This window comes from Haliaeetus albicilla, chromosome 28 (genome assembly GCF_947461875.1).
Source record: "Haliaeetus albicilla chromosome 28, bHalAlb1.1, whole genome shotgun sequence".
NCBI classification, from domain to species: Eukaryota; Metazoa; Chordata; class Aves; order Accipitriformes; family Accipitridae; genus Haliaeetus; species Haliaeetus albicilla.
In genome coordinates this window covers 2153533-2181500 of record NC_091510.1, presented here as the reverse complement: position 1 = coordinate 2181500, position 27968 = coordinate 2153533, and the positions used below count along the sequence as shown (strand labels likewise).

Sequence of the window (27968 nt, the reverse complement as noted above, 5' to 3'; positions counted from 1 at the left end):
CCAAAATTTACTACTACTATACCTGTTGGTGGGCAGAGAAGGAGAACAACCAACACTTTACAGTGTTCTTTAAAATCCAGAAACTCCTGAACCGGAAAAACAGGCTTTTGATAATTCCTGTGACCTCTCCTCAAGAACCAAAGAATGTATCTGCTACAGCGGGGATTAAGGATGCTGTCCTTAAGATACTGACAAGCACGTAAAGAGGATTGGTCTAAAATCAGATTGCCATATGTTCTGCTAAACACCCTGGCTCATGGAAAGACATTTGATGTTTGTTAGGGTAAAGAGTCATCATACAGAGTAGCAGTTATTTTTAAGTTCTGAGATTTCCAAGAAAGCCAATTACATACAGATACAAAACTGTAATGCACTTTCTGTTTTATTGGATAACAACAAAGATACTGGTGATGGTAAGTAAAACATGTAATAAAGCAAAATTCATCATAAAGATAAGCGCAAGATCCTGCACCTGAGACGACATGAGCAAAGAGCCCAGTGCAGCTAGGATCTGTGTGGCGGGAGAGCAGCCTGCCGAAAGGGACCTGGGGGTCCTGGCGGACAGCAAGCTGAAGAGGAGTCAGCAGCGTGCTGCCACAGCAACCGAGGCAGATCAGATCCTGGGCTGCATCCGCAGGGGCATTACTAGCAGAGACAGAGACATGATCATCCCACTCTGCTCAGCGCTTGTGTGACGGAGGCACTCGACCCACCCTTAACCAAACCAGCAGTAGTTTGGTACAGGCTCCAAAGGAGGTAAAGGACTGAGCCAAGAACTCCTCTAGGAAACCCACAAAGGAGCAGAGCGATGCAGTGAGAACAAAGAAAGTTGCAGGTGCAAGGAGTCTCGTGCATACCTCTCCCATTGTATGCAATTTGACTACGAGCCAACCACTTTATCCCATAAATACGACAGCCTAAGTGAGCCTGCTTTGAGCTCTCCCTGCTAGGCAGCGTGGCTGCATGGCGGCAATCTCCCCTCGAATCGGGACACCTCTGAACATTGCTCCTCAAAGCAAGGAGATCTTCTACCAAGGACACATTGCTGAATGAGCCCAATTTGAGTTCTCCCTGGATGGCAACTGGACTGCACGCCAGGCAACTCTCCCCTTGAGCAGGGATGCCTCTCAATATTAAGAGATATTAGTCGTTTAGCTTAAATAAGTAAGTTTTAAAATAGAATCACTTAAGAGTTATAATGTTGCGTGATTTAGTATGCTGTTTGCTTAGTTTTACTTAGCATGAGTAGCTAGATTTGCTGAACTTGTACTGAATGTGTACCTACTTAGTCAAAACAGGGGCCTCCAGAGCCAGCATAAATCACAAAATAAGGAGGTTTCAGGGCTACAACCATCAACAGCAGCTGCAACTCAACAGGCTAACAGCCTGTCTGGAGACAGTGAAGGAATCCAACAAAGGGTCAGAAGATCTCAGACCAGAATCACTACTGAACCAAAGGGTGCGTGGAAGGCACGTGAAGAGAGTGTGAAAAGTGCTCGAGGGGCAGGTGAATAGTCTGTAAGGGTATAATTGCCCAGGGATTTCTTTGTTCCGGTCACTCCCTCCCTGGAGGCACCCAGCTCGAGCCAATCCTGCTGCTGTACCACTCTATTAAATTATTTATTTTTATGAGATTCAATGCCTGAGACTGTTTTGGGAAACCTACGGTTTGAGCTTTGGAGCAAAATAACTCCGGATGCCTGGATGGAAGATAAGTGATGAACAGCACACTAACCTTTGAAATCCTAACTAAGTGACATAAAGGATCGATTGTGCACATATAATTCCATTAGCCATAAACCGCCACCCAAGCCTGGGACTAAGTCTGGATCCAGCCGCACCTAGACTCCTCTCTGAGAAGGAGTTTAGAAAGCAAGGGGATCCACTCTGAACCTCGTGACTCAACGGGAGGGTCTCCCTTACCTTTTTGCACCTCTGGTCTCTGTGTAAATCATTCTAAATCCTTTCTACCTCGACTTTCCTTTGTATATTTCTTCCATGTAGTAAGTAACAGAGTGAATCTTGCCATTGAACTCTGTTAAGTGGCGCTTTTAATAATTCATGCTAAAATCACTTTTGAGAATACCTTTGATGGTGATTCTTTAAGTGATCTAAACCACTCCTAAATTGGGATCTGCGACAGCTTGTCAGGCCACACCTGGAGTACTGTGTCCGGTTCTGGTCCCCCCAATTCAGAAAAGATGTGGACAGACTGGAGAGGGTCCAAATGAAGGTGGCCAATGAAGGCCAGGCAGGTGATCAAAGGGCTGGAGAACCTGCCCTGTGAGGAAAGACGGAGGGAGTTAGGTCTCTTCTCCCTGGAGAAGAAAAGGCTCGGGGGGGGACCTCATCACAGTATTCCAGTCCCTAAAGAGTGGCTACAAAGAGGATGGAGGGTCTCTCTTCACAAGGAGAAGAGACAACAGGTATAAGTTGCAGCAGGAGAGGTTTCCTCTAGATGCAAGGAACTTTTTTTACAGTGAGAACAATCAATCACTGGAACAACCTCCCCAGGGATGCGGGGGAGTCCCCATCGCTGGAGATTCTCAAGACGGGGTTGGACAGGGTGCTAGATCACCTCCTCCTGGCGCCCCGTCCCACGGGAGGTTGGACCACATCATCTTTTGAGGTCCCCTCCAGCCTGGGCCGTTCTACGGTTCTGCGACTCTAGGAAGCCACGTGGTCATCGACACGGACTGCGGGAAAACAAAAGCTGGTCAGTGACAGCAAATACCAAGAGCACTGGGTTTTATGCTATTTACAGTAAGAGCATTAATTACAGAGCGCTTAGAGCAGCAGTAAAATAACGATGGTGGAGCGTACCGCCTTTTCCCTTTTCGTTTCGCGCCATTCTCTTGATAGCATATTTCCATACATTCTGTATGGTATGTCTCAATATGTTGATGGTTTTATTATTTTGTACCAGCTGTGGAAACTGGTTTAGCTGCTAGGTGACTGTAAAAGTGAGATTTGGTAAATAATTATTAGAAATCTTATACTAACACTACGATTGAAACAATAGACAAAAGTATAGCCAAGCAATTAACCAGTAGAAGTAGTTACTCATAAGTTTTGCAGTTATTTGCTCTTATGACGAGATGTTCCTGTACGCTAGATGAGAACAATGCTGAAACTGACCACATGTGATTGAAACTGCATTAAGCTTCAAGATCACAGAATAAGGACAAGAATAGACTTTAAGGACAGCCAGCAAGAACTTCAATGGGTCGGTGGTCGCAAAAGCAGCCCTTTGACTCAAAGGGATCCTTCATTGCGCATGATCGGATGTAGGCAGTACTGAGATAATCAGTTGCAATCATTTTTATGTATATGTATGCTAATCTGATTAATATGCAATTAGGTATTCTAAATAACCTGTTTGTGCTAAAGCTGCGGCATGCACGCTAGGTGGAATTATCCCCCGTGCATCCAGCACTGCAATAAAGAACGCCTGCTTTCGAAAACTCCAAAACGAGTCTTGGAGAGTTTCTTCGACCGGCTTTTCGTCATCGCTCTCACAGAAAAGGCCCCCGTTGCCCCGCCGCGTTCTCGCGCGGGGCGATTTCCACCCACCGCCTTTCTCCCCGACGCGCCGGGTTGCGGAACGACAGCCGCCGCCCCACTGAACCGCCACGGACACCCGTGACCGGGACCCGCTGCCGCTGCCCCACTGAACCACCACGGACACCCGTGACGGGCGCCGCCGCCCCACTGAACCGCCACGGTCGCCCGCGGCTCTCCTTGGCGGCAACTTCCGGGTCACGCCCGACCAATAGCGTCGCCAAGCGTCAGCGGCACCACGCGAGCGGCGGGCGCGCTGCCGGAAGCGGTCCCCGCCGCGACGCCTGCGTCCCATCAGGCAGCGCGGCGCGCGCGCGGCCCCTCCGCTCTATGGTAACCATAGAGATCCACGGCGGTGGCGGATCAATACTGGGACGGCGGCGGCCGCGGCGCCGCGGGGAACATGGCGACGCTGGTGCTGGATAACGGCGCCTACAACGCCAAGATCGGCTACAGCCACGCGAGCGTCAGGTGAGGACCCGGGAAGGGGGCGGGGCGGGACGGGCGGGCGGCCCCTGATCTCATCGCTCCTCCGGCATCCCGCTCGCCGCACCGGCCCCTCCGCTCCCCGCCGCCGCCCGGGCCTACGGGAGCCCGACATCCCTCTCCCTCAGCCCGCTTCACCGGGGCAGCGGGCCGCCAGCGCGCCTGCGCACGCCGCGGACGGGCCCGGCCTGGCCCCGCCCCCCGCTGCCTGGCCCCGCCCCCGCGCCTTGACCCCGCCCCTCGCAGCCTGCCCCTCCGCGGCCTGGCCCCGCCCCCCCGCGGCCTGGCCCCGCCCCCCGCGGCGAGGCGGCCGGTGTGGCCGGGACAGCGTGTGCGAAATTGGAGATGATTTCACTCGAGATCGGCTCCCGTGAATGGATGACGACCGAAACACGGCAGCGAAAAATGTACTGCTCATGAAAGCGGCGTAAAGACAACGAGCGTGGCTCGTGCCGTGATGAACAGGAAACTTCCCCCTCTTTTCCAGCGTTATTCCCAACTGTCAGTTCAGATCCAAGACTGCGCGCTTGAAAACCTTTACGGCAAATCAACTGGATGAGATTAAAGATCCCTCCGGTCTTTTTTATATTCTCCCTTTCCAGAAAGTAAGTAAGATATCCTGCGTTTAACGTGATAGCCAAATGCAAATTGTTTTAAGGAATAGTTTTCATACAGTATGTCCTGACTGCAGGGTTATATGTAGTATCATACAAGAATCAAATTCAGCAGTGTGACATTTAACAATCATAGAATCATAGGGTTGTTTAATTGGAAAAGACCTTTAAGATCATCATGTCCAGCCGTTAACCTAACGCTGCCACGTTCCACTAAACCATGTCCCCGAGCGCCACGTCTACACGTCTTCGAAATACCTCCAGGGATGGTGACTCAACCACTTCCCTGGGCAGCCTGTTCCAGGGCTTGATAACCCTTCCAGTGAAGACATTTCTCCTAATACCCAATCTAAACCTCCCCTGGTGCAACTTCAGGCCCTTTCCCCTTGTCCTGCCGCTTGCTACTCGGGAAAAGAGCCCGACACCCCCCTGCTACAACCTCCTTTCAGGCAGTTGCAGAGAGCGATAAGGTCTCCTCCCAAAAGCCTCCTTTCCTCCAGGCTAAACAGCCCCAGTTCCCTCAGCCGCTCCTCACAGGGCCTGTTCTCTAGACCCTTCAGCAGCTTCGTTGCTCTTCTTCGAATGCGCTCCAGCACTTCAAGGTTGGCCTTGTAGTGAGTGAGGGGCCCAAAACTGACCACAGTCTTGGAGGTGCGGCCCCAGCAGTGCCAAGTCCAAACGCACAATCAGGTCCCTTGTCCTGACGGCCACGCCATTTCCGATAGAGGCCAGGACGCTACTGCCCTTCTGGGCCACCTGGGCACACTGCTGGCTCATATTCAGCTGGCTGTCAACCAGCACCCCCAGGTCCTTCTCCACCAGGCAGCTTTCCAGCCGCTCTTCCCCAAGCCTGTAGCGCTGCACGGGGTTGTTGTGACCAAGTGCAGGGCCCAGCACTCGGCCTTGTTGAGCCTCATACAGTTGGCCTCAGCCCATCGATCCAGCCTGTCCAGATCTCTCTGTAGAGCCTTCCCACCCTCCAGCAGATCAACCCTCCCTCCCAACTTGGTGTCATCTGCAAACTTACTGAGGGTGCACTCGATCCCCTTGTCTAGATCATTGATAAAGATATTAAACAGAACTGGCCCCAGTACTGAGCCCTGGGGAACACCACTTGTGACCAGCTGGATTTAACTCCCTTCACCACCGCTCTGGGCTCGGCCATCCAGCCAGTTTTTTGCTCAGCGAAGAGTATGCCCCTCCAAGCCATGAGCAGCCAGTTTCTGCAGGAGAATGCTGTGGGAAACGGTGTCAAAGGCTTTACTAAAGTCCAGGTAAACAACATCCACAGCCTTTCCCTCATCCACTAAGTGGGTCACCTTGTCACAGAAGGAGGTCGGGTTAGTCACGCTTTCACAAACCCACACTGACTGGGCCTGATCACCTGGTTGTCCTGTACTTGCTGTGTGATGGCGCTCAAGGTGATCTGCTCCATAACCTTCCCCAGCACTGGGGTCGGACTGACAGGTTTCTGTCAAAGAGAATAATGTATATAGGAAACACGATTTACATTGTTTTCATAGTGTAGCAATTAACATATCAATGGGAAACACTTGTAACTATCCTATGTAACATTTACTCCTTAGCATAGAAATGTGAATTTAGACATTTTTACTCTCAAATTTCTTTATTTTACCAGTCTATCAATCACTTGACATTTTTTGATTTCTAGTAATTTTATTTTTTGTAAGTGTTATTTTATTTTCTAAATAGTGTAAATTTGTTTTTCTAAATTCCTACAGGGTTACTTGGTGAACTGGGATGTCCAGAGACAGGTGTGGGATTATCTTTTTGGAAAAGAAATGTATCAAGTAAGAGCCTTTTTTTAATTACAGGTTTTGTGTAGGTTAACTACTGACTAATGGCATCAACATAAGTACATTAAATATTAAATAGAACTGGTGAGATTGCTGTTCTTTTCGAATGTGCCTTCAATTAGGATCACAGGGATTTATTTTTTTGCAAACTGAAAAAATTTTTACTTTGAGGTCTGGTGTAGGAATTTAAAAAACATTTAAACTTTTTAGTCCTGTGTGTATTCATACTGAGTTCAGTTCACATACGTTAAGAAATTCACATCAATATAATTAAGAGTTCAAGTTAGTAAAAATAATAATAGACAGATACAGTGTGGTTTAGAGATCAAGAAACTGTTGATGTAAAAGAGAGTGATGAGCTAGGTCAGTAGGCCAAAAGACTTACACTTTAAGTAACGATCTTTGGCTAACCATTTTCTACCTATGGGTAAGTTGAATGTATAGAATATAAATATCTGATACTCATTTTTTCTTACTTATCACACAAACTGGATTTAGCACAAGAAGTGTAGTAAGGCTTCCCTTTTATTTTTTCTTTTAAAAAAATGTTATATAGTCTGAAAGTTTTTGGGGTTTTGTAACACCTAGAAGGCAGAGTGGTACTGAGAATAAAAGTAATGCCTCAAAATATCTTAGTCTGCATACATAAAAATATACAGTGCTGGCTTTTGATACTTAGCTTTCACTTTAGTTTTGGAACTAGGTTCAATGTAGTCATGGTTTCAAGGAGAATTTGTTTTTAATTCTTTTTCATGAGTGAAGACTACCAAGAGATACAGCTGGTAATACATTTAGGGCTGTATCCAGTTATGATTGCAGTAACCCTCTGAAGTCCTCTCTAAAGGAGTTTGAGATACCAGTAAATGCAGAAAGCCCAGGATCTTTTGCTGGTATCACTTGGGAGTTTTACTGTTGATTCTACTTTGTGCAGGACTTCATCTTTGGTTATTAGATAAGTAATTTTGTGATGCAAGTGCTGAGCTGTTGAAGAGACTTACCTTTCTGTAGTTGACAGGATTAGTGTAAAGTATCTTACATTAGTATTGTAGTGTTCCTTTATGGGTATCTCTTTAAAATGTTGGATTACGATTTGTAAGGATGGCAACAGGAGCAGAATATGTATGAAGGTATTCCCTTCTATTACGTTTTTACTCATTTATTTGATAAAGTGGTATCGCTACTGATGAAGTGTTTAAACAAACCTAAAACTTTCTAAGCTTGGCTTCTACAAACAGATATGGCAAGTGGTAATCATGTCTTCAAATTTACACCATCTTCAACTGCTGCAAAATATGGTAATGGAATATTAATTTCTAAGTTTTGTGTAATGACAGTCTTAATGTATTTTTCATAGGTGGATTTTGTAGATACCAATATTATTATTACCGAACCTTATTTTAACTTCAGTTCAATACAAGAATCCATGAATGAAATTCTATTTGAAGAATATCAATTTCAAGCAGTTCTTAGAGTAAATGGTGAGTCTGTCTCCTTCTAGTTTGCATTTATCTATTTTTGAAGGTTAACTTTATAAATAAATAAATGAATTTGCATGCATGCACACACATGCATATGCACACACCTGTATATGTAAAGATAGTAAAGAAATTACTTCATTTCCTTCCTGGCTCTTGAGTGATATGCTCCTATATGTACTCTAACTGGATTAAACTTTTTAATTTTTAGAAATTCCAGCTGTACTCTTACACTACTTTCTTAAGAGTGTCATGGTATATAATTAAAGGACATTTGAGGAGAGTCAGGATGACAGAGATAACGGATGGATTTTGAAACAGGATAGCATTTGAGGAAGTCTCCCAAAAATTTGCATGAAGTCTTTGATAGCTTTCCTTTTTTGGGGGTGGGATTGTTTTTTTGTTTGGTGTTGTTTTGTATTAGCAAATACAATGCAGCATTACGATAAAGAAATGTATCTTACAGGGAATGTGTAAATAACATCACAACCCTTCTGAAAGATAGCTGGACATAGGATACTCCTTTAGATAGATTTGATAACTTGTGGTGTGATCAGCTTGGACTTCACAAGAGGAAAATGAACATGGACTGGAATTATTGAAAAAATAAATGGGAGCATATACGATACTTCATTTTATCTGCTGTCAAAATTAATTCATGTGTTGGCTGTAGTATTATGTATTGAGGTCTTAGAAGTCTGTCAAAGGCATTTAAAATATGAAGCAAGTACACTTTCTTATCAATGTAAATTCTAAAAATGTATGCTTATATAAAAGTTGGATGAAATTTTCTGTATTTCAGCTGGAGCTCTTAGTGCGCACAGGTATTTCCGGGATAATCCATCTGAGCTATGTTGTATCATTGTGGATAGTGGATACTCTTTTACACACATTGTACCTTACTGTAGAAGTAAAAAGAAGAAAGAGGCAATCATCAGGTAAACTGCAGTGTGTATTTCCTAGAAAAATTGTTTGCTATGCCTGAAGTTAATAATGACAGAATTCCTTGTGTTACTCCTTTTCTTTAGGATTAATGTTGGAGGAAAACTCTTAACCAACCATCTGAAGGAGATAATCTCTTACAGGTAAAGCATGTTGATCATCATCTTGAGACCTGGTATGAAATGAGCTAGAAGTTTGTGGGGATATTCTTACTGGTTCTGTGAATTTTAGATTAAATGCTGTTTAAAGGAGAAGGGAATTTTTGTCTGTTATAATCTGCTAGATACCGTCTTGAGCTTCAGCTCAAGGTGAGTTAAGATGAGCTTAAGCTCTTTGAAGAATTAGGCTGTTAGTTTTTAAAGTGCCAGCACTTTTGAAGTTGCTGAGGTTACCTGTGTGTTCACAATTATACAAGTCCTTACATATTTTCTGAGATGTCTCAGCAGATCATCGTTCAGTTTGCAAACTGATTCTATCAATACCACAAATAAAATTCAGTAGGATCAACTTTTCATTAGGATGCTTTAGCTTGGAACTTTATCTAGGTAAAGGTCTTTGCTAGTAGAGCTAATTGCAGGATTATGGCTATACTTCTTATGAAGACATTGGGCAAACGCAGGTAGATGTTTGTATTGAACTGTGAAATAGGAAAATACTAAACTCCAGTAGGCCAGAAATGCTTTTGTACATTGAATACAAGTTTTAGATATTGAGACAGTAGCTTTCTGTCATTTGAAAACTATGGTTGTTCATCTCCAGTGGAGAACTGGACAGGTAATGCTAAGACTTAATTCTCAAACTTCTGTGGTTTTGGTTCTTGTTCTTCACAGGCAGCTACATGTTATGGATGAAACGCATGTAATTAATCAAGTGAAAGAAGATGTGTGTTACGTTTCTCAAGACTTTTACAAGGACATGGACATTGCCAAGTATGTATACAATCATACTAAATTTAAAAGTTGGTACTTCTGAATAATCTATTTGTATATACAAATAATGCTATATTCTTAATCAGAAAATTTTGCAGTTAAGTCAAAGTCTTGTCACTATAAACCAGTTGGGATTTAGAACTTGTTTTTTATGATGTTATATTTTACATTCTTCTCTTTCAGATTGAAAGGAGAGGAAAATACTGTAATGGTAGATTATGTTTTGCCTGACTTCAGCACAATCAAAAAGGGATTTTGTAAGGTAATGATAGTATGGTTTTTGAAGTATATTTGTTTGGACTTCCCCTGCACAAGTCTAGTAGACAGGTTAAGAAGACTTTCTTTTTTCTGATGCTGTATGGTAACTTTTTTCAGTGCTATGCATTAATTGGTAAAGTTTTCCTCGGGAAGTTGAGATGAAAATTAAATAGTTTTTCCAGCATAGCATTTTATGTTTTATTATTTAATACTTGTAGCTTTCTATGCTTGTGCTCTGTCATACAACCTACCCATATCATTATTGTTGGGGTTTTTTTAAAGTTACGTTGGAGGATGTTTTCTCTGCTTTGATACTTTTTTGTAAGTCTCTCTGAATGTCATTTAAATACTCTAGTACATATTTAGGTAGAATTCCTACTTCTAGTAGGTAGAAAGTTCAAAGTCATGTTATAGAAGAGCCTGAAAAGTCTTCATACCAACAAAGACAAGTTAACAATTTTATCTCATTTACTGAGTTTGCCATAGTTTCGAAAGCAGTCCCGGTATTTTAAGGCCACTCTCTTGCATACGTGTTTTATTTTGCTTTAGGCAAAACTGCAGTTGAGAAGAGCAAAGGCACTTCAGATTTAATACAAGAGTATGTATTATTCTTAAAAGATTTGTTGATAATACGATTTAACGTAGACTATACCACCTGCCAGTATGTGAAAAAGATCAGCTGAATACTCTAGGATGTAGTTTCTTTTCTTAAGCAGTGGCTACTATTCATGTCTTTAATTTAGCCAAGGGAAGAGATGGTGTTAAGTGGAAAATACAAGACTGGCGAACAAATACTTCGTCTAACAAATGAAAGATTTGCAGTTCCAGAAATACTCTTCCATCCTTCAGATATTGGTATTCAAGAGATGGGAATTCCCGAAGCCATTGTTTATTCCATTCAGAATTTACCTGAAGGTATAACCTAAAAGTATTTTGAAAAGTGCGTGTGTGTTGTGTTGTTCTGTTTTGGTTTGCTTTGGGGTTTTGTTTGTTTGTTTGTTTTAAGCATCCAAAGTGTCTTAAGAAGCTGGTACCTTCAATATGCCAGTTACTAAGTTGTTGTGAACTGTTCTGTCTTCTGGTGTGTGTCACATGCTCTAGAACTGTCTGGCTATAAGATTCTCTGTTAGGCAAACATAGTTTTGGGGTGATTCATTGATTGGTTTCTACTCTTGTTTCAGTTAATTGCTGTAGACTTAATTCTTAACATCCTTTCCTAATGTGACCTGCCTTTGACACTGATGATGCAATATACTTGAAATTAGTTTTAGCTGTGTTTTAAAATACCTTTCTTCACTGAAGAAGAGAAAAATGAAACTGACGAGAAAAATGAAACTGACGAAACTCAGTAATTTAAGCATCAAAGTATAAAACCTTTCTGACTGCTGTGCTTGTCAGAAGTAATACAAATAATATAGATGTAAAGAATGTTATTACTACAAAGAAGACTTTCATAGGCTTTGTCATACCACATAAATATGGTGGCATTGAGGCTACTGTTTTGTACTCTTTAAAAGAATGTATCATTTAAAATCCCTTTTGAGAGGGGAATTGTGTTGGCAGACATGACATTTAATAGACAATATAAGAAAACAGTAGTTATCAAAGCCAAATTCTAAAAATCATGAAGAACAGAGGATGATTAATCACTTTTTTGTATTTCTCAATAAAACCATTTAACTGATATGATCATTAGATGATCATAAAATTCTTCTATGTGTATTTCTTACTTCTGTTCCAGTTCATAACAAAATTGAGAAAAAAACCTTTAAATATACATTCAGTCTCTCTCTACAGATTTACTTTCTTTTTTTTTTTTTTTTACAGAAATGCAGCCTCATTTCTTCAAGAACATAGTTCTGACTGGGGGAAACACCCTTTTTCCAGGCTTCAGAGATCGGGTTTATTCTGAAGTTCGATGTCTTACTCCAACTGATTATGATGTTTCCGTTGTTCTTCCTGAAAAGTAAGTTCTAAACTGTACAGGACAAGCTCTGTCCTTCTGGCAGAACAAACTGTAAAGTAGGATTTCTTTTGCTGATTAAAAAGGTAGATTGAGTAAAGGTGTTAATTTAAATACCAAGTGAACCAAAACTGTACAAGAAGGTTTTAAATCAGTGAAGTGTTTTCAGGATCAGTCTTTTTATTGTGAACAGATAAATAAGACTATTGTCATTAAGTGGCTACATAAGTATGCAAGGTTAGAGATTAGGCTTTTACTTAGAAGAATTTTCAGGATCTGAATGCTGCCATGTCATTATTCATGTAGCCACTTCAGGGATTTGGAAGGGGTAACATCTTTGCAGAGCATATACAGTTGAGACAAAACAAGTATGTCTTGAAAGTACAGAAAAGTCTTCACTTTTTTTAAAGTATTATTGAAGAGTATTTAAAAATATTACTAAAGAATCATTCCTGTGCAAAGTAAATACAAAGACATCTCCACGTCCTGACCTCTTCACACATGCCCCCAATAAGGCACTTTGCTTTTTATAAAAAGCAAAGTCAGTTAGCCCTGCTAAAATTTCAAACTTTGTCTCATAACTTGTCTGGGGCTGGGTGGTTTGATATAGCAATCAAAAATATATTTTTAAATAGGTATGGCTAAGTAAAAGTCTTGAAAATCATCACTGCATACTTCTATTTGAAATGAACTTGCAGATGAGTAACAATACCTTTGTTCATTTTTCAGCCCTATTACTTATTCTTGGGAAGGTGGGAAGCTCATTTCTGAAAACGATGATTTTGAAGACATGGTAGTAACTAGAGAAGACTATGAAGAACATGGACACAATATCTGTGAAGAGAAATTTGATATATAGGTAGCATAGCTGTATACATTGTTATTCCATTGTTTTACTCAGAATGGAAGTCTTTGAACTACAACCTGGTTTTTGTCAGTTAGGATTGTGTTTTAGCTTTCCTGTATTTAAGTGGGTTGGGAAAAAAATCATTTTCAGAGTTTAAAAATAAAGTTCTACAAGCCTAATACTATGAAATAATTTTTCATTGTCATTTCATTATGTTCTTATCTTTTGCTGATAGCTTCATTGTATTCTTATTGCAGAAACCCTCAATGCATGAGGCAATAAAAATACTGAATGCTTGTACTGGTGTGACACTAATACACAGTGAGAAGGAATCAAGATTTCTTTTTTTTTCCCAAAATATTTTTCTAACTTGTGCGTGCAATTGAATGGACATTAAAAGAAGCATATTCACAATAAAAAAAAAATCATGGTCATAGTGGAGCTAGTCTAGCAAAGGGGCCATGAAAATGATAAGGAATTAGAGCATCTGTCATACAAGGAAGAGGCTGAGAGCACTGCAATTGTTCAGTCTTGAGAAGAGAAGGCTCAGGGTGGGGAATAAAAACGACTGAGCCAGACACCTCTCAGTGGTGGCCAGTGAAAGGACAGGAGGCAATGGGCACAAACTGAAATGCAAGAAGTTCTACTTAAAAGTAAGGTGGGTGGCTTTTTTAGTGTTCTTGTTTTCTTTTTAAATACTGTCAGGCTGGTCAAACTGTGGACCAGACTCACCTGAGAGGTTGTGGCATCTCCATCCTTAGAGATATTCTAAACTCAATCAGAAAAGCCCCTGAGCAGCCTGCTCTAATTGACTCCACTTTGAGCTGCGTGGTGACTAGACCAGAGGTCCCTTCCAATCTCAGTTCTGTTTCTGTGTCCAATACATGACCAAATGTCTGTCATGAGGATGGAGGAAGTAATTTAACCCCTATAACATTATACTGCATATTTATTTAATGATTTGCATCAGCATTTCCTTGTCAATTTACAGTTAACCATCAATGTGTCAAGACAGGACAACATGATTTCTAGCTTTGCCCTATGAATCCAGAAATGCTATCGAAGTATTTATGAAAAATAACTGGACACTATCAAAGTATCCTCATGTTAAAATAAATTGCTTACAGCAAGAGATCTAAACCAATATTATTACTCCTCAAGTTTTCTCAAAATGTAATTTTTTTTACTTACTTTTGCATAACTGCCAGATTAGCAGCAGCTCAGTCTGCCAGAGTGGGGAAGGAGTAACAGGCTATAATTACTGACTGCAAGCACACACAGCTCCCCTGCCTAATGAATCTTGCCTGCCACAGATTCAAAACCCACTGACCAGCTCCTAACATTTTTGGCACACTTTGTACACTTTTACAATACTTACAGGAGTCAATCTACAGTTTAAGATTAGATTACAGTTTGATTATGAACTACAGATAGAAAGGATTAAAAACCTTATGGATTATCAGCCCAAGCATGGCTCTGAATGTAGACGTAGGTCAGCTAGAAAGCCATGGGGTCATGGGACAGAAGGAAAAAAGTGCCAAACCTTGAACTCAAAGCAGCACAAGCAGTGTGCCATTATTACTAATTTAGAAGTAATTAAGTACATTTTGCTTAAAAGGGTCATTAATTAGAATTAATGCTTTTGAGCATCATAGTAATTTTGATAGTTGTAGTGTCCTGTTACTGAATATGTAAGGACATAAGAAAATTATTTATATAATGAGCAATTTTCATATGCATCCCCTCCTTTTTACAGAAAAAAAAAAGAGGCTGTATTGATGTCTAACCATTTAGAGTACAAAATTCACATGTAGTTTTACAACCACTACAATAGATGAGAGAATGGTATTTTCGGAATTCTTTAATTAATTTCTTCTTCTGCTTCAAAGGAATAGTGAGGTCATTGTCCATCTCTTGAACCAATGCAAGAAGATACCGATTTGTTTGTTGTTTTTGATCTTCATATTCTTTAGTTGTCACACGCTGACAGAAGCTGAAGCCTTTGTAAGAAATCAGAGGTTCAGTTTAAGTTCAATGCATCATATAAGAGCCCGATTAAAAAATATGATCAGAAACATAGGTATATTGATATTCCAGTTCAGATATGATTGCAGTTCTCTACAAACAATGTGATATGTATAGCCCTCCACTGAGCATGGATGAACATCTAAACATTAACTGCAACCGCCCCCCCCCAAAAAGCAGTGTTACAATTGCAATATCACAGATGATTTTGTATTGTAAACACAAGGCCTGCAAGACGAAGAGCCAACATGGTTCTTGCAAACAGAAGCCATAACAAAGAATGCTACATGACAAGAATGGCACCTTGCAGTTGTCATGATCCAGTGATTCCCTGTGAGTGAATGGGATCCGTAGCAAGGCCCGGTATGTAATGCAAGTGAATAAATACTTCGAAGAAACAGTTGCCTCTGAATTCAGGAATACAATTCAGGAACTTCTAGGTGACTAGACAGCCCAGCATGGTTTGGTCACCAGAAGCAGATATGATGGAACAGGCAGCAGTTCAGGGTGAGAGCAGAGCAAGAACTGGTGCTCGAGAGATACACAACTTAAGCACTACTTAGATGTAAAAGTGTTGTGAACCTACGCAGTAGAGTATTGCCTTGCAAGGATACAAGCCCCATCATTAGACGGTGACTTCTGGCCAGAGGAGACTGGCATTCAGCTACTCCACATACATGTTAGTGAGCAAGTTGGTTGAACAAATGTCAATTGCCTAAAGGGGAAAAAATTCTTACTATTCCTTCTGTACAAACACCATTTTCTTATGGCTTCACATAGAGAGTGGTAATAACCTGAGCAGCCAGATTTTTCATATGGACCTGTCCTTCCTTCTTTTACAATGAGTCTGTCAAATACCAAATGTGAAATACTTTTTATGGTTTAGTAGAGTCAGATCAAGAAAACATAGCTCTTCCAAAAGGGAAAGCTTAACAACTTCTGGCAAGGAGATTAACTCTTAAAACTTCAGGGTGGATCCTTTAGTCCAGTGGTTTCAAGTAGCTTGCTAGATTAAAACCAACCCGAGTTCCCTCAGTGTTTTTAGGAATGTTTACTTCCAGCAGACCTAATGATTACCTTCCTGCAATAGACAGACCCCTTTTCTGGGGGTCTCCCAGCCTTCCCTCCTGCTCCCACCTGAACTTCAGAAGTTCACCAGCTAAGAATGCTCTGTAGCTCTAAGGAAACATTTTCGTCCTGTCTCCTCCATGAGAAAAGGGAAAATGACACCAGAATGAGGCACACAGGAAAACAGGAATATGCGATGCTGGAGAGCTTACAATCAGATCAAACTATCTATTTCAACAAGTAGATGGAATCTATATGCATTTACAGATTGAAACTCCAAAACTTAGTAGGGAGAGTATAGTATGAGGTACTTCAGTTGTCTGTTCAGTGTGCTGAGGGCAATCACACCAGCTCCAAGAATACTATAGACAGGCAACTCCTTCCTCTGTTGCTCATCTCTGTATTCTTTGGCTACACAATATGCAATACTCAGAACAGTGAGCTGGAAGCAATTTGGACACATTCCGGAACCCAATACAGATGGTAAAAGATTCTGTACCAAAACTACTTCTCAGAGAGCTGATCTATTAAATATAGTACTGAACAGTACAATAACTTACAGTATTATTCAATTCCCTTATTGCTTCTCTTCAATGTTTAAGCACATAATGCACTGGCAATACAGAAGTCTAAAGGAAGGAACTAAAGAGTCAGAGAGAAATTAAATTATTTAAGCCAATCCTTTTAATCACAGTGCTGAAAGACATTTTTGGCAGCAAGGCCAGATGGAATGTTAGCTAGTAAAAGAAATGAGCTGGAAAACACTAATCCCACATACACACCAAGTGTCAAATGCCTTCCTTTTAGGCTACACTACCCTTCTATAAGTCTTAAGCTCTTAATAAGCTTCATGCTTACCCGGAAAAGGAAGAGAGTTCATCAAAACACTAAACAATCAAGGTCTGTGTTCAAGACATCTATTAGAAACTCAAACTACTGAGTTCTATGAGAATTTTTAGGTGTCTTGTGGCAAAAATATAAAAATGCTGTTCCTAAATACAAAAAAAATCACATCAAATTCACAAGCCAAATTAATAAGCAAGTCACTTCAGGAAGCACATTTTGCATTAACTTCAGAAGTAATTCTGTAGTAAAAAAAATTTGTAATGTGTTCAAACTAGACAATAATAGACGCTTTGTTCTTTAATATTCAGAGGTCACTTTTTTGCTTATAACAGATAATTTAATTATTTGGTGAATTAGCCACTTGTTGCTTTAATGCTTCACTTTTAATAAAGGAAAAGAACATAGTCTATGCAAAGTTATAGTCAACTGATAAAAAATTGATTTTTTTATAGAAAGGTTTACATAAAAATGTGTATCACATCATCTACCTGAATCAATATCTGGATCTTGTCCTTCTAGCAAACTCTGAAGTCTTCTACTAGTTAGTTCCAGAAGAGTTAAAGGAGTCTGAAAATACAATCAGGCAAAGAAAAAAGTTACAAAGCCAGTAATTCTGTATTTTGAGAATCTAAAGCTTTTAGATGATCAATTTAAAAAAAAAAAAAAAATCACATAATTACCTGCAGAAGAATCTATGCCTACATTTATTTAGGTACCCATTCAAAACGTCTCAAAAAATTGCACTAACACACATATACTGATATTTATTCCTGATATTTCTGGCCAAAGAAATAGGAGGCAAGATGTTCTAGATGTTGTTTTCCACTGAACTACGGCAAAAACTGTAGTGTAGACCTTGAACTGATTTCAGCATATATAATACAAAAGGCTCTCAACTGCAGTTGTGAAAGAGTGAGCCACCATCCACTCTGCTGTCACTGCTATGAGGCAGCAGGCACTTGATTTGTCAGATCTGGCTCCATCTCCAGTCATGAATCAAAGGCCTAACCCTCATGTCAGAATTCTTAATAACCAAAAAAAAGTATTTGGTTTTGGGTGTATATTAACACATACAAAACTCACAGTAACCACACTACCTCACTGGAGCTAATTAAAAAAATAAAAATCTTCCATCTTTCTTCAGTTGAGATCAGAAGTGGAAATTAATGTGTTGTATAAGAACTAAAAATAGTACTTTACTGAAACCAAATCATTGTTTCTGTGATGCTTATTTGTAACTGGATAATAAATGTCCAGAGCATTTTACAGCTATCTTACAACAGCTGAGATAACTAGTTCATCTTCATCTCGTATAGTGTTTTAATGAAGAATTTTATAGTTGAGGGAAACAGTAGCAAAGCATCACAACTATAATGCCCTGGTTGAATTCAGAAAGTCAATATCAGGTCTGGGAAGGTTGCATCTCACATGTGTGACAATATGATGGAACGTAAATAAAGGAGACTGTAAAATATATCTGAACATTTACATAACTGATCAAGTTAAACAGAAAGGCCATTTCATTTTATGGTTCATTTATTTTCTTTAATTTAGAAGTTAACGCTTCAAAGTACCAAAAGGAACTCTTCAGAGTTGTCAAAGCTGTATGCTGGGGCACCAGAGCATGCCATCTAATATATCACTCAGAGTATGTCAGCTGATTTCTAAAGGAGAAGGACAAAGAAGCCTAAAAATTTAGCAGACAGCCAACAGAAACAATGTGCCAAAAGACCTCTGTAAAAATTTAATACTTCAAGTATTTTCTTAGCACAAATGATGCAAATAAAGGGAAAGGATATTATAGGTAAAGGATTGCAAAGCTCTCAAAAAGCTGTCCTCCATAGTCTGAAATAGATTCTCACCCTACTTGACTGTACCATTAAACTGTAACAGGTGGAATATTAAGCTCTGCTCCTCAGACCTCTCATCTCCAAAAAGGCACTTCATGGCATTTAACATTTAAAATGACAAAACCAATGAGGTAAGGAAAATGCTACCTTGAAGAGCTCAGAGTGATTGTCCATCAGAAACTGAGTCAGCAGTTCTGCCTGTGGTTTTGACAATGTCTTATTTTGCAAGATGAACTTTGTGCAAGTCTTGATGATCACAGATCTGTTATCAAACTGGAAAAGAACAGCCCAGATCTGGCATTAGATTTACTTGCAATGTGTCAGCAAATACTAAGTATAACAGGATGCTATCAGTGGGAAGAACATCTTGATATTTGTTTTAAAACAAATCACATTGGAAGGCAGTAAACAATACTTCTAACTAGAAAAAAAACCAGTCAGTCTTACTATATGAAAATGCTATTTCCCACACTAAACAAAACAGATACTTACTTGTTTTTGTAATTTGTAGCCCTCAGATTCAGATGCAATTGCTATGAATGCCAGGAGTCTGTGTAGTTCTTCTCGGATATTTGGTGCTAATAATTTTAAATAAAGTTGTGATGCCTCTAGAGCTTGATCTGTATTTCCTTTTTCTGCAATGGAGTAAAACAGTGCATGCAGTGCAACTGTTCATTTTCAGAGTCAAGAACACATATTTAAATCCCAGTATTAATCCCATTTTTGGGGGGGTTTCCCTCCAAACAAAGCAGGTTATCTCAGTGACTTCTAAAACCTTTTGACAAGACTCAATACAGCATTTAATCAGTATAAGCTTAAAACCTTTGTCCCATAGCTAGTCAGGGAACAGACATACTTGGACAATATATACAGGACATTACTATGTTCTGTGTACAATGTGCGAACACTTAAGTGATGTTTGCACTGTTTGTGTTTATGCATCTTTGTATTATATTCCAGGATTCATCTCAAAGTAATTAATAAGCTGAACAATTCTAACTTTCTCATTGCTTTGAGGTTTTGTTTGGGGTTTTTTGTTTTGGTTTTTTGTTCATTTGGGGTTTTTCTGTTGGTTGGTGTCCTGTCCATGTCATCATCATCATCCCCCCCTCCCCTTTTTAAGCCATTAGGTTTTAAGTTTCTCAAGGAAATGTGATAAATTGGAAATAACCTCCTATAAAAACCCCTTTAGATGAGAATTCTAGTTATCTTCACTTTGAAAGTGAGGAACTATCAAAAAGCCAAGTAACTTTAAGGCAAGAGCAAGATGAGGGCAGATACAGGAATAGAATCTACGTATGATTTGCTGGCCTCTGCCCTATTACTGGGACAGAGGTTATATTTTACAAGAAATAATCCAGGACTTTCAGGGGTGTACCACAAGCCATTTGAAACCATCTTTGATTAATAAGAACACCAAAAGAGCAAGTAAGTAACCCTTTTCCAAAAGAAGCGCAGACAAAAAAAGCAGGAAAGAGAATTGCCAAAGGACAAGTAAAAGTGGAGCTATGAAGACAGGAAGTTAAATAATTTCTAGAGAAAAGTTTAAGAGTTCCTCTGATCTATGATTAAAGCTTTACTGAGTTACTTTAAAAGACTGTAGGGGAAAAAAAAAAGAAAAAGTTTCAATATAGAAAGGTTCAATAAACCACATGGACTAGTTTGACCAACTGCATTTATCTGTAACATAAGTACTCTAGATTTGTTTACTTTAAAGCAATGAGCACAGCAACGTTTGCCTTCACAACAGATCTGTATTATCAGCCATCTTAAATCAAACTGTTTAACAACTGAGGAAAATAGTTATAGCCATATATACATTGATAACAAAATGAAGTCATACTTCAGCTAACTGCAGCATTTCTCAAACTAATTTGCAACATGTTTTAAATATGTAAATGTTCATAGCTAGTTTGAGCCCTCTCTTGCACTAGGGCCAGAACAACAGCACTTTATCAAAGTAAGGTGAGCTGCACTGGATTCTACTGGAAAGTTATTATTAGAATCCAAGTTGTTAGGCACTGATGACCATGACCTATTCCATAGCACCGAGAGGGAAAAATGGTTGTAGAATAGTTAAGCATAATCTCCTAAGAGCGATCTAGTATGAACTAGAACACAGCTGAGGACCCAAGAACACAGACTAATATATTAAATATTTTCAAAATTCAGCTGGACCCAGCCCTAAGCAACTTAATCTAACTTTGAAATTTGTACATGCCTTGAGCAAAAGTTCTGACTAGCAACCTCAAGCATTTCCCTCCAACCTATAAATTAAAGTGCATCTGCAATAGCATTGCAAATGGTGTTATAATTCAGTCAATTAATGCTTAGTAAGTTACATCCTTTATACAGTTTTCACTTGTATTTTTTATTCCAGGTTGCTCTTACCTATAAGTTCTATAATTCCTGAATGAATATCGAGATCCTGAGTGGCAAGAAGGGAGTCCTTCTTTTGACTATAATACTTTATTATAATGTCAAAAAGAATCTTCTTGTATGTATTCAGACTGCTGGGTTTGTTAGGGCTTTGAGGTAACTGCTGACTAACCATCACTATGAACTGGTCTGGGAAATACTCCAAGCATTCAATTGCAGCATAGAGCCATTTGTCAAGCCTGTAGAAGGAAAAGTTAGCTTTAGTGTTTACTTTAAAATGCTCTGCCTATTCTTATTTAATCCTTTAAAGAAAATTACATAGAAATAACCATGCAGGTATAGTCACATATTTGAACCACAGCATTAAACTTGTTGCTTATTAAGCAGTTTATGTAACTTATTTCACTATAGCAGTTCAAGGACCCGCTCAAAAGAAGCGACTTCCATGGTTTTCCTATGCTACAGGCAATACACCTGAGGTATGCCCAGATCAAAACAAGCTGCAATCATGCCAGACTGTCACTGACCCCAGGACACTTGCCTGATTCAACTAGTATTTAAAACCAAACACCACCCCGCTATTACTCCAACACACACAATGAAAACCCACCTGGGCTAACCAGGGTGAAAAAGCAAGGGACTGGATCTTTACAGAAAAGACACAAGACAATTAGTTTGAAAACAGAGAACAACAAAAATAGTTTAAATCCCAGAATACTGTGGAAGCAGTTTATTACATGACCTACTATAAACACATGAGTTTTCTTAAGCATTTGTTGCCTGTATGACTCAACTAGGGAGAGAAAATGCAAGGAGAACCTAAAATTCGGGTAGACAACTCACTGTTCAAAGAGGCTGGAAGGTCAGGGGAAAAAGTCACTAACTCAACCATTTTGTACAGAAGAAATCTAAAATTATAGAAATGTTAGGCGCAGAGGGAGACTTACTTTTATTTGACACTCTGGATATAAAATAATTTGAACTGAATCAATAACGTGTGAGGAGATGCAGTTATTATTTAGGATCCATACAATGTTATTTTAATCATGGAGAGCAGAAAAAGATTTTGAACTTGCTGCTGGACAGCTAGATAAACATGAACTTTTGTTAGAACTGCTGCAGCCAACAAGGATTGTATAAGTCTTGGATGCGTAAATGGGGCAATACAGTAAAGTAGAAACAGGATCATGACCTTCCTTTAGTTATGATCCCATGAGCAGTGCAATCACTGCAAGCAGGATTTGATTACAGTTTTTAATTGCCTGCATGGAGAGCAAGTATTTGATTATTTCAAGCGTAACATGACACTATTTGAAAACTGAAGACAGAAAATTTGAGATATAAGTTATGCTTACTCCCCCACCTTCATATTGGGGGCTATTAATCCTCCAAATTCTTGTAATACTGGTGGCTATTCTTCATACCTGAAATTTTCCCATTTCTCAAGCATGCTATAAAGCCAGACCTAAGTAATATACTGTCTACAAAGACATTACTCCAGCCCCCCACTTAATTCTAGAATGAAGTATTGAAGCAAGCATTTAATTTTCTAAACGCTCATCTGATATATTAGCAAAGACCCAAATGTTAGAGACAATTAACACAAAATAATAGAGTAAGAACCACATATAAGATATTTTAAGAGACATAAACCCACCAATCGCCCAATAATCAAGCAGAACAGGAGTATAAAGCTCAAAAGAAACAGTGTTCATTAAGCCATTTTGGGAGGAAAAACCCATGGAGTTCAGATGCTATCCAGCAATAAACCTACTTTGGAACCAGGAGTTTCACTATCTTATGTAAAACTCTAAACTTATGTAAAAATATTAGTATTTTTTCCCTAGAGCAAGAATACATAAAAACTGTAAGAATGTCTCTTTAGGTACAGAGATTGACCTCAAATCTCACAGATAAAAACAGTATTGATTTGACAGAAATAAGCATTACTATGACACACACAGAGGAGGAGACATGCCTTGACATATTCATTAAAAGTACATGCTAAGATAGAGATCAGCCAAAGCGCAATCAACAGGAACACTACAAAAATAAGAGAACATTTAAAGAAAAGAGCACTGACGACATACAGCCACTTTCATTTTTATATTCTCATGATATTAGCATTCTTCAGCGCTACAGCTTAGCTTCTCCTTTTCTGTTGTTAACAATAGATGCCTTATTGACTTTCTATCTTCACAGCACCACCACCAGGACTGTGAAAAACAAACAAAGTCTCAGAATAACTTTTTCAAGTTCTAGCATCTGTTGTAGAGACTTAAGAGTGAAGTGTCTGGTCTGGAAACTAGGAGTGGTTTTGACACTTGAGGTTAAAGTTTTAATGTATACTTAAAATCCTCAAATGTCCAATCCCAAACATGTATTTTTTTGTGAATTCCCTTACCACTTCTGAGAAGAAGCCAACAAAGGAAAGCACATTAACGCCACCCCCATCTGCAAGTATAATGATGTCCATTTTGTTCACTTAACACAAATGTTTGGTCAAGAGTAAAATAAAGTGTTTACTAACAAATACATTTCACAGATGTGTAACTTACTCAGGCAAGTTTAAGCTACATGTAACCTCTCTGTCCAGGAAAGTATTTGAGATAATCAGGTCTTCTTCTTTGCCAAAACAGTCTAGTTTTGTCTTCACTGAAGACACCAAGATATCTTCTAGAAGTGGAACATCAATCAACTGCAGCAATCGTAGCAGAGTTTGCTGTTTCCAGACATCTTCTATTACTGATATCATAAACAAACAAAAAACCACCCTCAGAAATAAGATCTTACCTAAAACACTAACCTTTGTTTTTACTCACTCAAGAATGTTTTAAGAGTTCAAAGAAAACAAGGTAACAGCAGGGGAAGAAGGGATCAAAACAGGAATGCTAAGAAAGAAGGCTTTAAAGAGAACATCTCTCTCCATCATATTAGAATTAGTAATAACCTACTCTAATTAGTAATACGTACAAGCAAAGACAAGTGAAGAGCAAAGGAACCATATAATACAGAAGTACTTAATCTTAAAACTTATTTCCTTCTGAAGTGGTATTTGCATAATTAGAATAGCACCATCCTGCAAAAACTTAAATCCTGTTTTGTTTCCTTCAGTTTACTTACTATGAGCATTTACTCATTTAGCACTCATTTTGCTATTTTGTCATTAGTGACATGTTAAATTTAGGACTCTGAGGGGCAGTGTTTAACAGAAACGAGGTACTCACTCCAAGTAGACACAGTGAAGAACAATCAAGTTTTAAAAAGAAAAATTCAATCCTCACCTCTTTTTGAAAGCAGATGAGTTGGTTCATTAACCATGATCTTTGGAGGTAAAGATGCATGAACATTTATTGATCGAAGGAGCTCCTCTACCCTCTTTTTATCAGCTGCTTCTAATGCTAAGGGGTTTGAATGTGTTGTTTCACACTTCGTTCTGCTCAGGGGGAAAATAATAAGTTAGATGTATAACAAATACAATCAGAACACATTTATCTCTGTCACTTCCCAAACTGCTGTTAAATCGGGACTTAGGGCTTCTTTGTATCCGAGGTCTATCCTGCTGCTAGAAAACCAATTATCCGCATCTGCTTTGTGGAAAGGGCAAGGATATTGATTCCAAATACTGTTTATTGGTTCCATTTCTTTTACCAGCTTCCAGCTAGTAATTAATTCATGTTAATTCTCAGATTTCATCACAACTGGTTGCAAAACAAAATGGTTCCTAAGCTTATGCTACTGTGCCAGACTCTATTTTAAATAACAAAGGGAAGATCAAAGCAGTTTAACATTACCAAGAAATATTAGATAGCACTTGCTATTTAGGCATAACGTTTCTCAAAACTCGCACATAGTTCCAAAAGCCCCCAATACCTGGGCTAGACAAACATAACTTCATCTGCAGTTAACCCACCTTAACTTTAAAAAAAAAAAAAAAGAAATCAAAATAGTTCAGAGTAACCCACTTAGAACGTCTTTTTGTCTTCTGTTTGCAGATTTGCTCAGGAGACAAGCTCTCATTATCTTCATTCTTTCTCGGAAGAAAAGGAGTAAGACTGCTATTTACAAATTTGTAGAGACTAGTGTTTGTGTCTTCAAACTCTGTTTCTTTCTCATTCTTGAATAAGTAAAGCTTTGCTCCAACTGGCTCAAACACCTTGTGATCCATCAACACTTGGCATACACGGACTCCCTTCAGCCGAGAAATATCATTGCAGCTTAGGTACATGCTTTGCATAAGATGGCTCAGTACCACATCAACAGCATTTGAGCCAGTGAAACAGTTTTTGTATGTTTTCAGATGCTGTCTACGCCTTTTGATTTCCACCTGACTGTGAAGAGCATGAATAATACTATTCCACAGCTGAGTTGCTTGAAAAGGACCATCACAATCTGCAAAATATTTATATGAAAGTTTTACAGATGTTTATAAAGCTTTAACATTTTTAAAAATACTTTACTCTGTGAAATTTTGTTTTTGTATGTATTTATTGAAAACCTCTCCAGAAACCGCCTTAATTTTACAAGGACAGAGATAATGCATCATGAATCAGTCCTCCTTGCAAGCTGACTCGCACCCACTAGGGCAGAGTCAACAGAAGGGAACAAAGACACTAAAAACAGGCGAGGAAGGGTTTTTTGTTACTGTTATTACCACACATACCGTACGTACGTTCACATCCACATTAATTCATTACAGAACCACAGAACGGCCGAGGCTCGCAGGGACCTCCGGGGTCCACCTGCTCCAACCCCCCCCAGTGATAAGACCCCCCGAGCCTTCTCTTCTCCCACCTGAGCAGTCCCAGCTCGCTCAGCCTCACCCAGGGGACATGTTCCTCCTTGCCCCCCGGTTCCTCCCACACACACCGCCCTCAGCTCAGCCACAAACCGACACTTGCCGCAGACGAGACCCGCCTGCCCCGCGACCTTTACGCTCCGAACACCAAGACCCAACCCCCGCAGCCGCGTGTGTCCTCTCCCCCCCTCCCCCCGCTTCACCACAACGTCCCTCCCGCAAGCGGCTCCATCTCCCCTCAGCACCTTCCCGCCGGCGGCCCCTCACACCCTGCTCCGCTCCCCCGCGGAGCCGCCACCACAGACCCTACAGAAAAAAAAAAATAAAACAACGCGCGGTAGCGGAGAGACGGGGACGACTCACCTCGCCGCCTCCCCCGCCGCGGCTCCAGCTCGCTCTGACTCCGGAGCCTCCTGAAGCGCGGAGTCAAATAAACCGCCATGGCGGCGGCCGCCCGGCGGAAGCCGCATCACTTCCCGCCCTCCGCCACCTCCCCCGGCCGCCGCCCCGCCGGGGCGGAAGTGAGGCGCCCTCCGCCGGCCCCCTCCGTCTCTCGCCGTCGCTATGGAGTAGCCGGCGGTGAGGGACGGAGCCGGCGGTGAGGGACGGAGCCGGCGTGACGGGCTGCCCGCCGGGGCCCCTCAGGGCGAAGGGCAGGCGGGCGGGCGGGCGCCGCGCCGGCAGGTTTCCGCTGGCTGAGGTAAAAGAGGCCTGCGTCGTGTCCCGCGCCGGGGCAGGAGCCCGGCTGCCCGTGGCCTAGTGGCACCGCAGGGGCCGGGGAGGGAACCGGGATAGCCCGGCGCTGAGGGGGTTGGAAGCGCGATCGTGGCGTGAGGGGTGGACCGCCGAGCTGCCCGAGGCCGGCGGATGACGGATCGGCTGCCGGTAAAGGCCGCTCGCCGCCGGTCACCTCTGACCGCGGCCGACGCGGGCCGGCTGACCGCCGGGTTGCCCCGGCCAGCGGCGAGGACGGTCACCGGGCCCTGGGGGGCAGCGGGAGGGAGGTGGAGGGGGGCTCTCGGCGGAGCGGTGGCTGGAAATAGCAGTAAATACTTTGCCCGGGAGGGCTGGCCCGCGAGAGACAAGGCAGGGGGTTGTGCAGCGTATAGGTTAGGCTTCGCCTGGCAGCGGGTGACCCACAGATCCCCGCGCAGGGACCCCGTTCTGTGAGGTTTTGGTGGGGTTTCGGTTGCAGCTCGGTGCCGAAACGACGAATGAAAGCGGTGGAAGGTGTCTCGCTCTGAGGGCAGCTACGCCGCGCGCGGCGCAGCGTTGCCTTCGATCCTCCCGTTTGGTTTTGTAACTAAAGTGCAAAAGGTTGGTTGTGCCTGAGAAACGTTTCGGGGTCGCTTGGGGTTTTGGGGTTTTTTTCCCCTTTTGTTTGGTGAGACTCGGTTGTTCTAGCACCTGTTTCTTCTACGAATTCATCGTTGTTTGGGTCAGAGGGATAGGATGGAAGTTTGGGTTGGGTGGCATGAAGTACCCATGCGCTTGCCTGCTGCTTTCGTTCCCAAAGGGGAATCCCAGCTTGTTACAGGTCAAAATACTGGCAGAGCGTATGACGCACTGCTGCGCGGCGTGCACCCGTATCCATACGTCAGATGAAGCTATGGATTAGATCAAGGATAAATTAATACTTTTAGATCATGCAGTTGTCTTGCGTGAGTGAGAACTGAGGAGTGGTGAGGAGTCTTTGGTTTGAATTTATCTTTATCTCAACATTTCAAACATTTTGCCTCATTTTTTATTGCTGTGTTGGCTGTTGCTTACTACCTTGCCAAGTGATTGGGTCATCATCGTGCAGACATGTTGCTGCTGATGTACATCAGCATAAAGACCGCTATCAGTTGTGAGGGGAATTCATGAAAACAACACATTTTGCATCCGGATTTCTTTTTAGGATTAGTTCTATGTTTCATGGACTTAGTATCAGTAGCATTAATATTGCCCATGAAATTCAAACAGGAAGAAATCAAAGTTCTGAAACGTTTATTTACTGCATGTCCTGTGTTGCTTGTCTGAACATTGTTACTCTTAAGGTCTTGTACTTTTCTCGTTTATTACCTTTCAACTTGAAATGAAAGTTTTCATTGTGAGTGAATGACTGACT

The 27968-nt window shown here is 41.0% G+C and overlaps 3 protein-coding genes across 5 annotated transcripts in view; 2 read left to right on the top strand and 1 right to left on the bottom strand.

Moving 5' to 3' along the window:
- The first annotated feature begins 3822 nt into the window (after positions 1-3822).
- On the top strand, positions 3823-13071 carry ACTR6 (actin related protein 6). Its single transcript, XM_069773344.1, has 11 exons — positions 3823-4032; positions 4535-4652; positions 6404-6472; positions 7833-7956; positions 8756-8891; positions 8982-9038; positions 9726-9824; positions 10008-10086; positions 10826-10997; positions 11910-12048; positions 12775-13071. The coding sequence occupies exons 1-11, from the start codon at positions 3965-3967 to the stop codon at positions 12902-12904; spliced, it is 1191 nt and encodes a 396-aa protein (XP_069629445.1). The 5' UTR covers positions 3823-3964; the 3' UTR covers positions 12905-13071.
- A 227-nt stretch (positions 13072-13298) lies between these two features.
- Positions 13299-26326, bottom strand: DEPDC4 (DEP domain containing 4). 2 transcript variants are annotated; one of them, XM_069773342.1, is made up of 9 exons: positions 26222-26326; positions 25026-25452; positions 24345-24499; positions 23619-23805; positions 21073-21299; positions 19174-19316; positions 18829-18954; positions 17320-17398; positions 13299-14892 (listed from the first exon to the last, which is right to left on the bottom strand). In XM_069773342.1, exons 1-9 carry the CDS (start codon positions 26298-26300, stop codon positions 14675-14677), a joined length of 1641 nt encoding a protein of 546 aa, XP_069629443.1. In that variant the 5' UTR covers positions 26301-26326; the 3' UTR covers positions 13299-14674. The 2 variants fall into 2 exon arrangements, with proteins under 2 accessions (XP_069629443.1, XP_069629444.1); XM_069773343.1 differs by having other exon boundaries at positions 24345-24496.
- Positions 26327-26403: 77 nt separating this feature from the next.
- SCYL2 (SCY1 like pseudokinase 2) overlaps positions 26404-27968 on the top strand; it is a 38933-nt gene continuing 37368 nt past the window's right edge. Inside the window, exon 1 of one of the 2 annotated variants that reach the window (XM_069773556.1) lies at positions 26404-26558. The gene's annotated coding sequence lies outside the window, so the exon portion shown is untranslated. Of the gene's footprint in view, positions 26559-26625; positions 27176-27968 lie in introns of those variants that run through there. The other variant, XM_069773557.1, reaches the window with a different exon arrangement.